Below are 13,980 nucleotides of genomic sequence, written 5' to 3' on the forward strand. Positions count from 1 at the left end.
GCGAGAGAGAGCGAGAGAGAGCGAGAGAGAAAGAGTGTGAGGGAGGGAGAGAGAGAGCGACGAGAGAAAGAGTGTGAGGGAGGGAGAGAGAGAGGTATTGGAGAGAAAGAGACAAAAAGCGAGAGAGGGTGGTTAGATAGTTTACCAGTGGAGGCTCCTCAGAGGATGAGTGGGAGGACCATCCACCTCAGGGAATTTCATAAAAATTAAAATGGTAAAACATTGAAAAACTATACTAAATATATTCACGTCACCAAATAATTGATTAAAATATACTGTTTGGCAATGAAGGTCTACAGTAGCCTCAAAGGCACTCTGTGGGTAACACCATGAACTGACATGTTGTCTAACCAATCAAAGGATCAGAGAATGAATCTAGTACTGAAAGCATGAGCTACAGCTAGCTAGCACTGCAGTGCATAAAATGTGCTGAGTAGAGAAAGAGAAAGACAATAGCTGAACAGTTTCCAACAAATTAAGTTCTTCCAAATTTAAGGAGACGCAAGAGAGAGAGAGAGATTTTTTTAATTAAAAAAAAAATCACTTTCAGTTTCACTTACTTAGCTGGCAAATGCAGCTAGCTAGTTTCGCCTACTGAAACACCCTGCTTAAAAAGAGGGATGCTGTGTTAGCTAGCTGGCGATGACTATCCAACACAACACTGGAACTCTTCCAGGTCAAGGGAAGCTGTTGGTTTGACTAATTTATTGCCACCGAGGCCCGCCGGTGTAACTGCTTACTGACTGTACACTGTAATGTTACTGCATGATTGTAGCGGGTTTACTAACGTGTTAGTTCTATTAGCTATGTTGACTAGGACGTTACTTTAGCTAATATGTGGACAATGAGGTAGGCTGTGTGTTTGGCTTGGAAAGTTTTTTTTCGCCTGGTCACATACAGCTGATGTGTTGTTCATTGAAGTCCACAAACGAAGGGAAGAGGTGAGAGGAGGAGAGTGAATAGAGGCTAGAATGAATACAGAAAGGCTGCTATGATCAGGGGTGTATCAGGGGCGGAATGCTGATTCTGTTAAAAAAAAAACGTTTCTTAAACGGAAGCAAACAAAACTGAGAAAAAAATTCCCGAATTTGTCAAATAGAAACTCTTGTTTGCAACTGTTGGACTAATGACTACACCGTAGATCAGCTAGATGCAGGCAAGAGTGTGCCAGGCGATATTAAATGTGTCACTGTCTGTTCATGTGTCACTGTCTGTCATCTCAAATCTGTCTCTCGACCTGTGTGCACCTACGTTGTAAACTTTCATTCGTAGGCTAGGTTGTAGCAACCTCATGGTGGGTATAGGGAACATCAGAGTATCCTGTAGTAGTCTGAATCAATGTTACATTGAGCTGGGTGAATAGAATATGAATGACAGTCATCCAACATGCTGGAATAGAAATAAGGCCATGTTCATGGAAAACAATCCTAAGAAACGGCCCTGACCGCCACTGGTGTTTACGGTTCTCCGACTCTGATCCTGGGGGACTATAGAATGTGTGCAGGCTTTTGTTATAGCCCAGCACTAACATACCTGAACAACTGGTGGTGTTGTAACACACATTATGTTAATCACCTGCTGCAACTGCACTGTGTAGCGGTGCACTGTTGTCATGGTTACCGACAACGATGGTCTGCGTTTTGTTGGACTGGCGGAGAGGGCGATTTCGAGATGCTCGGTGGCTGGAGCTGTCAGAGGAATCTGTACGGGTATCACTGGATATGGAGGGTTCCCGTCCTGAGAGAGAGAGGGAAGAAGGGAGAGAGAGAATAGAAGAGAGAGCTTTAGGGTTAGGAGGTTTTGGGGTGAGGGTCAGGGTTTAGAAGTCAGAGGTTAGGGGTTAAAAGTTACCAGAGTCCTCGCTCTCATATCCTGCCTTGCTGCAGTGCAGCAGGTCCAGCTGGGGGTTAGAGAGGGAGATGTCCTGTGATACCACCGGCGTCCCCCGGGGGTCAGCATAGAGCAGCAATAGAGGCTGGTAGTGACCCTTTATACAGCGTGCCACCACGTCCTTCCACTTAGGACCGATCTATAGAGATAACACACCCACATATCTACTGTTGTACTATTGAGCAAGCCACATAACCCCCTCCAGGGAAGATTCCTTTATATTCTAACCAAATGCACAATAAAGTATCTATTCATTATATTCGTTCATTCTATCCTCTATGAAGCTAGATTCTAAATAACACACATTTCAACTAACTAACTGAGTGTCACTCAAACACTCAGTCACTGACTCACCTCTTTGACATGAGCGTCGTCGAAGTACATCCACTTCCGTATCTTAGTCTGGAAGAAGAATGTGGAGTAGTGTTTGCCATAGTAACACACCATACCAACCAGGTACAGCTCGGCCTGACGAGCCCTCTCCTCTGTCACACGGTAAAACAACTAGGGGGGAAGGCAGAGGGGGAGAGAGAAGGACGAAGGGAGAGAGAGAGAAGGAAGGAGAGAGAGAGAGGGGAGAGAGAAGGAGGGAGAGAGAGAGAGGGGAGAGAGAGACAAGGAGAGAAAGAGAGAGAGGAGAGGGAAAGAGAGAGGGGAGAGAAAGAGAGAGAGAGAGGAGAGAGAAAGAGAAGGGGAGAGAGAAAGAAGGGGAGAGAGAGAGAAGGAGAGAAAGAGAAGGGGCGAGAGAAAGAAGGGGAGAGAGAGAGAAGGAGAGAAAGAGAGAGGAGAGAGAAAGAGAGAGAGGAGAGAGAAAGAGAGAGGGGAGAGAGAGGAGAGAGAAAGAGAAGGGGAGAGAGAAAGAATGGGAGAGAGAGAGAAGGAGAGAGAGAGAGAAGGAGAGAGAGAGAGAAGGAGAGAAAGAGAGAGAGGAGAGAGAAAGAGAGAGAGGAGAGAGAAAGAGAGAGAGAGAGGAGAGAGAAAGAGAAGGGGAGAGAGAAAGAAGGGGAGAGAGAAAGAAGGAGAGAGAAAGAGAAGCGGAGAGAGAAAGAAGGGGAGAGAGAGAGTAGGAGAGAAAGAGAGAGGAGAGAGAAAGAGAGAGAGGAGAGAGAAAGAGAGAGGGGAGAGAGAGGAGAGAGAAAGAGAAGGGGAGAGAGAAAGAATGGGAGAGAGAGAGAAGGAGAGAGAGAGAGAAGGAAAGAAAGAGAGAGAGGAGAGAGAAAGAGAGAGAGGAGAGAGAAAGAGAGAGGGGAGAGAAAGAGAGAGAGAGGAGAGAGAAAGAGAAGGGGAGAGAGAAAGAAGGGGAGAGAGAAAGAATGGGAGAGAGAGAGAATGAGAGAAAGAGAGGGAGGAGAGAGAAAGAGAGAGAGGAGAGAGAAAGAGAGAAGGGAGAGAAAGAGAGAGAGAGAGGAGAGAGAAAGAGAAGGGGAGAGAGAAAGAAGGGGAGAGAGAGAGAAGGAGAGAAAGAGAGAGAGGAGAGAGAAAGAGAGAGAGGAGAGAGAAAGAGAGAGGGGAGAGAGAGAGGAGAGAGAAAGAGAAGGGGAGAGAGAAAGAAGGGTAGAGAGAGAGAAGGAGAGAAAGAGAGAGAGGAGAAAGAGAGAGACAAGGAGAGAGAAAGAGAGAGGGGAGAGAAAGAGAGAGAGAGAGAGAGAGAGAGGAGAGAGAAAGAGAAGGGGAGAGAGAAAGAAGGGGGAGAGAAAGAAGGAGAGAGAGAAAGAGAAGGGGGGAGAGAAAGAAGGGGAGAGAGAGAAGGAGAGAGAAAGAGAAGGGGAGAGAGAGAAGGAGAGAGAGAAGGAGCGAGTGATTGAGAGAGAGAAATCCGATGTAATCGAGGATAAAAGGAGAGAGAAGAAGAGAGGAAGAGAAGAATAGAAGAGGTGTGAGGCATGTTATCGAGCTAATCGAAGCGAGTCAAGACCACATTTGCCTACTGAGCTAAAGCATTGGCTAAGGTTAATCATTGTGTGTAAATACCTGCGTGCATGCGGATATGTGCAAACGTGTGTGTGTGTGTGTGTGTGTGTGTGTGTGTGTGTGTGTGTGTGTGTGTGTGTGTGTGTGTGTGTGTGTGTGTGTGTGTGTGTGTGTGTGTGTGTGTGTGTACGTGTCTTACATCCCCCAGGTGTAGACAGGTGCCCAGGCTGTGAATGACGTCCTCAGCTAGGTCAGAGTGGTCTGAGTCCCACACCAGGCCGATGGACACTATCTCTGGAGAGTTCATCAACACACGGCGAATACGCAACACCTCCCCACAGTTATTCTGCAGGCAGATAGGAAAACAGAAACAAAAACAAATATTAAAAGAGAAGAAGAACGGTTTCAATGATTATTGAAAGGAAACTGATTTGGAATCTGAGAGAGAGAAAGAGAGAGAGAGAGACAGAGAGAAAATGTTTCAATTTAAACATATGTTTCCCATGTCAATAAAGCTCCTTTGAATTGAATTGAAAATTGAGAGAGTGGGAGAGAGAGGGATATATAGAACCCATTGCACTTTATGGTTGTGAGGTCTGGGGTTAACTCACCAACTAAGAACTCACAAAATGGGACAAACATTGAGAATCTGAATGCAGAATTCTGCAAAAATATCCTCTGTGTACAACGTAAAATACCACAGAATGCATGCAGAGCAGAATTAGGCCGATACCCGCTAATTATAGAAATCCAGAAAAGAGCCGTTAAATTCTACAACCACCTAAAAGGAAGCGATTCCCAAACCTTCCATAACAAAGCCATCACCTACAGAGAGATGAACCTGGAGAAGAGTCCCCTAAGCAAGCTGGTCCTGGGGCTCTGTTCACAAACACAAACAGACCCCACAGAGCCCCAGGACAGCAACACAATTAGACAAAACCAAATCGTAAGATAAGAAAAAGATAATTACTTGACACATTGGAAAGAATTAACAAAAAAACAGAGCAAACTAGAATGCTATTTGGCTCTAAATAGAGAGTACACAATGGCAGAATACCTGACCAGTGTGACTGACCCAAATTTAAGGAAAGCTTTGACTATGTATAGACTCAATGAGCATAGCCTTGCTATCTCAAGAGAAGACTAGGTGGAAACTGAGCTGCACTTCCTAACCTCCTGCCAAATGTATGGCCATATTAGAGACACATATTTCCCTCAGATTACACAGACCCACAAAGAATTCCAAAACATTCTCTTTTGTACTCTAGCTATTTGCACATCATTAAATGTACATAGCCATAATATGACATTTGAAATGTGTCTATTCCTTTGAAACGTGTAATGGTTATTTCACTTTCGTTTGATATCTGTTTGACTTGCTTTTGACAATGTAAACATATGTTTCCCATGCCAATAAAACCCTTTGAATTGAATTGAGAGGGGGGGGGGGGGGGTAGTTTTCTGAGTTAGACCCTTCCACTGACTCACGACCCACCACAGAGCTGGCAGAACACACAAACACACACACACCCCTTACAACCAGAGAGAGTGCCAGAACACACACACACACACACACACACACACACACACACACACACACACACACACACACACACACACACACACACACACACACACACACACACACACACACACACTCCCCTTGTGGGAAGGGGGTAGGTCCGGGCTGGCACTGGTACTGACAGGAAGGGATTACGCCAGGACGACCTGGTTCTGAGAAAGGGACACACACTCTCATAGCAACACACAGACCCATTCCTGTTATTGACACACACTGGGTGTGGGGATATGGGACAAACACACAGCTAACCCAAGGGACATACTGTAGCTTAGGGCCAACGCTATCACAGGCAGTACTGTAGCAGCACAGAGCAAACGGATCCTCTCAGCCTCACAATAACATGGTGGTGTGACTAGCTGGGATGCTGGGGGGCTGGAGAGGGGGTCGGCTGCCAGGCTCTGCCCAGAGAAGAGGTCCATTGTGTGGGTACTCTGGCAGAGAGGGCTGGGTGTGTGGATCAGCCCTGGCTCTATTCACCATCACACACACACAGCTTTTTACCATGTGGCAGCAGAACAACACTGCACACCGCACACTGCACACTGCGCACACACACACACACACACACACACACACACACACACACACACACACACACACACACACACACACACACACACACACACACACACACATACACACACACTGCGCACACACACACACACACACACACACACACACACACACACACACACACCTGCATGCAAGCACAGTTTAAAGAGCTGTCAATGTGTGTTCACCAGTGCATGAGTGTGTGTGTGTGTGTGTGTGTGTGTGTGTGTGTGTGTGTGTGTGTGTGTGTGTGTGTGTGTGTGTGTGTGTGTGTGTGTGTGTGTGTGTGTGTGTGTATGTGTGTGTGTGTGTGTGTGTGTGTGTGTGTGTGTGTGTGCGCAGTGTGTGTGTATGTGTGTGTGCGCAGTGTGTGTGTATGTGTGTGTGTGTGTGTGTGTGTGTGTGTGTGTGTGTGTGTGTGTGTGTGTGTGTGTGTGTGTGTGTGTGTGTGTGTGCCTGTACAACTCACCGGGCAGTTGCGTAGGTCTCCCATGTTGCTGGCGTTGCGGAGCAGCTCTCCAAACATGTTGGGGGTGGGCTTCTCTCTACACTCTAACATCCTCACCGCCTGGTTACTGCAGCAGGGACACACACACACACTGGACTATACACACACATCCTTAAGAACACACAGTGGACTATACACACACACACACACATACACATACACTCACATCCTCAGGAACACACAATGGACTATACACACATGCGAATGCGAACATTGTAGTAAACACACACACACGTGCACACACGTGCACACACTACACATGCTACACGCACAGACATGCCTGGTGTTACCAGAGGGACGTGGTAGAGATGTAGTGAACCATCTGAATGAAGGGAAGGGGGTCCGATGAGGCTCCACAACTACTGCACACACACTGACAAACACAAACAAAATACATTAGAAAGACGTCCTCTTATCCACCAAGGGCCGGCCTGGGTGCAGTAACACATCTGATGTTTAGCCCCAGTTCTCAGGGACCTCGGCGTCGACTGGTTGTCTCTTCTGTCCAACACTTTATTGATCCATTAATGCCACAATTGTTCATAGAAAATCCCTATGAATGTGGTAATGAAGTGGCTTAGTGTCCCACCTGTTCGAACAGCGTCATGGCAAACTTCTGGTGTGGTATACAGTGTTTAGCCGTACAGATGTCCTCTCTGGTCTCTGCGCTGATGTGGAAATGGATACGCATCAGCAGGTTTTCCTGTAACACACACACACACACACACACACACACACACACACACACACACATACACACACACACACACACACACACATACACACACACACACACACAATTGAGAGGTGTGTGTGTGTGTGCGTGTGTGCGTGTGCGTGTGCGTGTGCGTGTGTGTGTGTGTGTGTGTGTGTGTGTGTGTGTGTGTGTGTGTGTGTGATTGTGGATGCAGCATCTACACTAATGTTCAAAAGTTTGGAGTCAATTAGAAATGTCCCTGTTTTGAAAGAAAAGCTCATTTTTTGTCCATTAAAATAACATCAAATTGATCAGAAATACAGTGTAGACATTGTTAATGTTGCTAAATGACTATTTTAGCTGGAAACTGCTGATTTTTAATGGAATATCTACATAGGCGTACAGAGGCCCATTATCAGCAACCATCACTCCTGTGTTCCAATGGTACATTGTATTAGCTAATCCAAGTTTATCAATTTAAAAGGCTAATTGATCATTATTGTAATTATCATTGTAATTATGTTAGCACCACTGAAAACCGTTGTGCTGATTAAAGAAGCAATACAACTGGCCTTCTTTAGACTAGTTGAGTATCTGGAGCATCAGCATTTGTGGGTTCGATTACAGGCTCAAAATGGCCAGAAACAAATAACTTTCTTCTGAAACTCGTCAATCTAGTCTTGTTCTGAGAAATGAAGGCTATTCCATGCAAGAAATTGCCAAGAAACTGAAGATCTCATAAAACGCTGTGTACTACTCGCTTCACAGAACAGCGCAAACTGTCTCTAACCAGAATAGAAAGAGGAGTGGGAGGCCCCGGTGCACAACTGAGAAAGAGGACAAGTAAATTTGAGTGTCTAGTTTGAGAAATAGACGCCTCACAAGTCCTCAACTGGCAGCTTCATTAAATAGTACCCGCAAAACACCAGTCTCAACGTCAACAGTGAAGAGGCAACTCCGGGACTGGCTTTCTAGGCAGAGTTGCAAAGAAAAAGCCAAATCTCAGACTGGAAAATAAAAATAAAATTTAAGATGGCCAAAAGAACACAGAGGAAGATTCTAGGAAAAGTGTTATGGACAGACAAATCTACAGACAAAGGTGTTCAGATCACAAAAAAGAACATTTGTGAGACGCAGAAAAAAATGAAAAGATGCTAAAGGAGAGAAGTGCTTGACGCCATCTGTAAAGCATGGTGGAGGCAATGTGATGGTTTAGGATAGCCTCTATCCCTCTGGGATAAACACTGATACACTGGGATAAACACTGATACACTGGGATAAACACTGCCACACTGGGATAAACACTGTCACACTGGGATAAACACTGTCACACTGGGATAAACACTGATACACTGGGATAAACACTGATACACTGGGATAAACACTGTCACACTGGGATAAACACTGATACACTGGGATAAACACTGATACACTGGGATAAACACTGATACACTGGGATAAACACTGATACACTGGGATAAACACTGTCACACTGGGATAAACACTGATACACTGGGATAAACACTGATACACTGGGATAAACACTGATACACTGGGATAAACACTGATACACTGGGATAAACACTGTCACACTGGGATAAACACTGTCACACTGGGATAAACACTGATACACTGGGATAAACACATATACACTGGGATAAACACTGATACACTGGGATAAACACTGTCACACTGGGATAAACACTGTCACACTGGGATAAACACTGATACACTGGGATAAACACTGTCACACTGGGATAAACACTGTCACACTGGGATAAACACTGATACACTGGGATAAACACTGTCACACTGGGATAAACACTGATACACTGGGATAAACACTGTCACACTGGGATAAACACGGATACACTGGGATAAACACTGTCACACTGGGATAAACCCTGTCACACTGGGATAAACACTGATACACTGGGATAAACACTGATACACTGGGATAAACAATATCACACTGGTATAAACACTGTCACACTGGGATAAACACTGTCACACTGGGATAAACACTGTCACACTGGGATAAACACTGATACACTGGGATAAACACTGATACACTGGGATAAACACTGATACACTGGGATAAACACTGTCACACTGGGATAAACACTGATACACTGGGATAAACAGTGATACACTGGGATAAACACTGCCACACTGGGATAAACACTGTCACACTGGGATAAACACTGTCACACTGGGATAAACACTGATACACTGGGATAAACACTGATACACTGGGATAAACACTGATACACTGGGATAAACACTGATACACTGGGATAAACACTGTCACACTGGGATAAACACTGTCACACTGGGATAAACACTGATACACTGGGATAAACACTGATACACTGGGATAAACACTGATACACTGGGATAAACACTGTCACACTGGGATAAACACTATCACACTGGGATAAACACTATCACACTGGGATAAACACTGTCACACTGGGATAAACACTGTCACACTGGGATAAACACTGATACACTGGGATAAACACTGTCACACTGGGATAAACACTGTCACACTGGGATAAACACTATCACACTGGGATAAACACTATCACACTGGGATAAACACTGTCACACTGGGATAAACACTGTCACACTGGGATAAACACTGATACACTGGGATAAACACTGTCACACTGGGATAAACACTGTCACACTGGGATAAACACTGATACACTGGGATAAACACTGTCACACTGGGATAAACACTGATACACTGGGATAAACACTGTCACACTGGGATAAACACGGATACAATGGGATAAACACTGTCACACTGGGAGAAACACGGATACACTGGGATAAACACTGATACACTGGGATAAACACTGATACACTGGGATAAACACTGATACACTGGGATAAACAATATCACACTGGTATAAACACTGTCACACTGGGATAAACACTGATACACTGGGATAAACACTGTCACACTGGGATAAACACTATCACACTGGTATAAACACTGTCACACTGGGATAAACACTGATACACTGGGATAAACACTATCACACTGGTATAAACACTGATACACTGGGATAAACACTATCACACTGGTATAAACACTGTCACACTGGGATAAACACTGATACACTGGGATAAACACTGTCACACTGGGATAAACACTGTCACACTGGGATAAACACTGTCACACTGGGATAAACACTGATACACTGGGATAAACACTGATACACTGGGATAAACACTGTCACACTGGGATAAACACTGTCACACTGGGATAAACACTGATACACTGGGATAAACACTGTCACACTGGGATAAACACTGATACACTGGGATAAACAATATCACACTGGTATAAACACTGTCACACTGGGATAAACACAGTCACACTGGGATAAACACTGTCACACTTGGATAAACACTGATACACTGGGATAAACACTGATACACTGGGATAAACACTGTCACACTGGGATAAACACTGATACACTGGGATAAACACTGATAAACTGGGATAAACACTGATACACTGGGATAAACACTGTCACACTGGGATAAACACTGATACACTGGGATAAACACTGATACACTGGGATAAACACTGATACACTGGGATAAACACTGATACACTGGGATAAACACTGATACACTGGGATAAACACTATCACACTGGTATAAACACTGTCACACTGGGATAAACACTGATACACTGGGATAAACACTGTCACACTGGGATAAACACTGTCACACTGGGATAAACACTGATACACTGGGATAAACACTGACACACTGGGATAAACACTGTCACACTGGGATAAACACTGACACACAGGGATAAACACTATCACACTGGGATAAACACTGATACACTGGGATAAACACTGTCACACTGGGATAAACACTGACACACGGGGATAAACACTATCACACTGGGATAAACACTGATACACTGGGATAAACACTGTCACACTGGGATAAACACTGTCACACTGGGATAAACACTGACACACGGGGATAAACACTGATACACTGGGATAAACACTGTCACACTGGGATAAACACTGACACACGGGGATAAACACTATCACACTGGGATAAACACTGATACACTGGGATAAACACTGTCACACTGGGATAAACACTGTCACACTGGGATAAACACTGACACACTGGGATAAACACTGATACACTGGGATAAACACTGTCACACTGGGATAAACACTGTCACACTGGGATAAACACTGTCACACTGGGATAAACACTGATACACTGGGATAAACACTATCACACTGGGATAAACACTGATACACTGGGATAAACACTATCACACTGGGATAAACACTGATACACTGGGATAAACACTGTCACACTGGGATACACACAGTCACACTGGGATAAACACTGTCACACTTGGATAAACACTGATACACTGGGATAAACACTGATACACTGGGATAAACACTGATACACTGGGATAAACACTGTCACACTGTGATAAACACTGTCACACTGGGATAAACACTGACACACGGGGATAAACACTATCACACTGGGATAAACACTGACACACAGGGATAAACACTATCACACTGGGATAAACACTGATACACTGGGATAAACACTATCACACTGGGATAAACACTGATACACTGGGATAAACACTGTCACACTGGGATACACACAGTCACACTGGGATAAACACTGTCACACTTGGATAAACACTGATACACTGGGATAAACACTGATACACTGGGATAAACACTGATACACTGGGATAAACACTGATACACTGGGATAAACACTGATACACTGGGATAAACACTGTCACACTGGGATAAACACTGATACACTGGGATAAACACTGATACACTGGGATAAACACTGATACACTGGGATAAACACTGATACACTGGGATAAACACTGATACACTGGGATAAACACTGATACACTGGGATAAACACTGTCACACTGGGATAAACACTGATACACTAGGATAAACACTGTCACACTGGGATAAACACTGATACACTGGGATAAACACTGATACACTGGGATAAACACTGATACACTGGGATAAACACTGATACACTGGGATAAACACTGATACACTGGGATAAACACTGATACACTGGGATAAACACTGATACACTGGGATAAACACTGTCACACTGGGATAAACACTGATACAAACACTGATACACTGGGATAAACACTGTCACACTGGGATAAACACTGTCACACTGGGATAAACACTGATACACTGGGATAAACACTGATACACTGGGATAAACACTGTCACACTGGGATAAACACTGTCACACTGGGATAAACACTGATACACTGGGATAAACACTGTCACACTGGGATAAACACTGTCACACTGGGATAAACACTGATACACTGGGATAAACACTGATACACTGGGATAAACACTGATACACTGGGATAAACACTGTCACACTGGGATAAACACTGATACACTGGGATAAACACTGATACACTGGGATAAACACTGATACACTGGGATAAACACTGATACACTGGGAAAAACACTGTCACACTGGGATAAACACTGTCACACTGGGATAAACACTGATACACTGGGATAAACACTGTCACACTGGGATAAACACTGATACACTGGGATAAACACTGTCACACTGGGATAAACACGGATACACTGGGATAAACACTGTCACACTGGGATAAACCCTGTCACACTGGGATAAACACTGATACACTGGGATAAACACTGATACACTGGGATAAACAATATCACACTGGTATAAACACTGTCACACTGGGATAAACACTGTCACACTGGGATAAACACTGTCACACTGGGATAAACACTGATACACTGGGATAAACACTGATACACTGGGATAAACACTGATACACTGGGATAAACACTGTCACACTGGGATAAACACTGATACACTGGGATAAACAGTGATACACTGGGATAAACACTGCCACACTGGGATAAACACTGTCACACTGGGATAAACACTGTCACACTGGGATAAACACTGATACACTGGGATAAACACTGATACACTGGGATAAACACTGATACACTGGGATAAACACTGATACACTGGGATAAACACTGTCACACTGGGATAAACACTGTCACACTGGGATAAACACTGATACACTGGGATAAACACTGATACACTGGGATAAACACTGATACACTGGGATAAACACTGTCACACTGGGATAAACACTATCACACTGGGATAAACACTATCACACTGGGATAAACACTGTCACACTGGGATAAACACTGTCACACTGGGATAAACACTGATACACTGGGATAAACACTGTCACACTGGGATAAACACTGTCACACTGGGATAAACACTATCACACTGGGATAAACACTATCACACTGGGATAAACACTGTCACACTGGGATAAACACTGTCACACTGGGATAAACACTGATACACTGGGATAAACACTGTCACACTGGGATAAACACTGTCACACTGGGATAAACACTGATACACTGGGATAAACACTGTCACACTGGGATAAACACTGATACACTGGGATAAACACTGTCACACTGGGATAAACACGGATACAATGGGATAAACACTGTCACACTGGGAGAAACACGGATACACTGGGATAAACACTGATACACTGGGATAAACACTGATACACTGGGATAAACACTGATACACTGGGATAAACAATATCACACTGGTATAAACACTGTCACACTGGGATAAACACTGATACACTGGGATAAACACTGTCACACTGGGATAAACACTATCACACTGGTATAAACACTGTCACACTGGGATAAACACTGA

General features: G+C 44.3%; 1 protein-coding gene across 5 annotated transcripts in view; it reads right to left on the reverse strand.

The window, feature by feature from the left end:
- LOC129823493 (inactive ubiquitin carboxyl-terminal hydrolase 54-like) overlaps positions 1-13,980 on the reverse strand; it is an 87,923-nt gene that overhangs the window by 16,169 nt on the left and 57,774 nt on the right. For 4 of the 5 annotated variants that reach the window (XM_055882328.1, XM_055882413.1, XM_055882487.1 and 1 more), the window contains exons 5-11: positions 7,033-7,146; positions 6,734-6,816; positions 6,405-6,510; positions 4,001-4,147; positions 2,245-2,394; positions 1,852-2,029; positions 1,576-1,737 (exon numbers count right to left, since the gene is read on the reverse strand). In XM_055882328.1, coding sequence (XP_055738303.1) covers positions 1,576-1,737; positions 1,852-2,029; positions 2,245-2,394; positions 4,001-4,147; positions 6,405-6,510; positions 6,734-6,816; positions 7,033-7,146 — 940 coding nt within the window. Of the gene's footprint in view, positions 1-1,575; positions 1,738-1,851; positions 2,030-2,244; positions 2,395-4,000; positions 4,148-6,404; positions 6,511-6,733; positions 6,817-7,032; positions 7,147-13,980 lie in introns of those variants that run through there. The other variant, XM_055882574.1, reaches the window with a different exon arrangement.

The sequence above is a fragment of the Salvelinus fontinalis genome, chromosome 1, assembly GCF_029448725.1.
Source record: "Salvelinus fontinalis isolate EN_2023a chromosome 1, ASM2944872v1, whole genome shotgun sequence".
NCBI classification, from domain to species: domain Eukaryota; kingdom Metazoa; phylum Chordata; class Actinopteri; order Salmoniformes; family Salmonidae; genus Salvelinus; species Salvelinus fontinalis.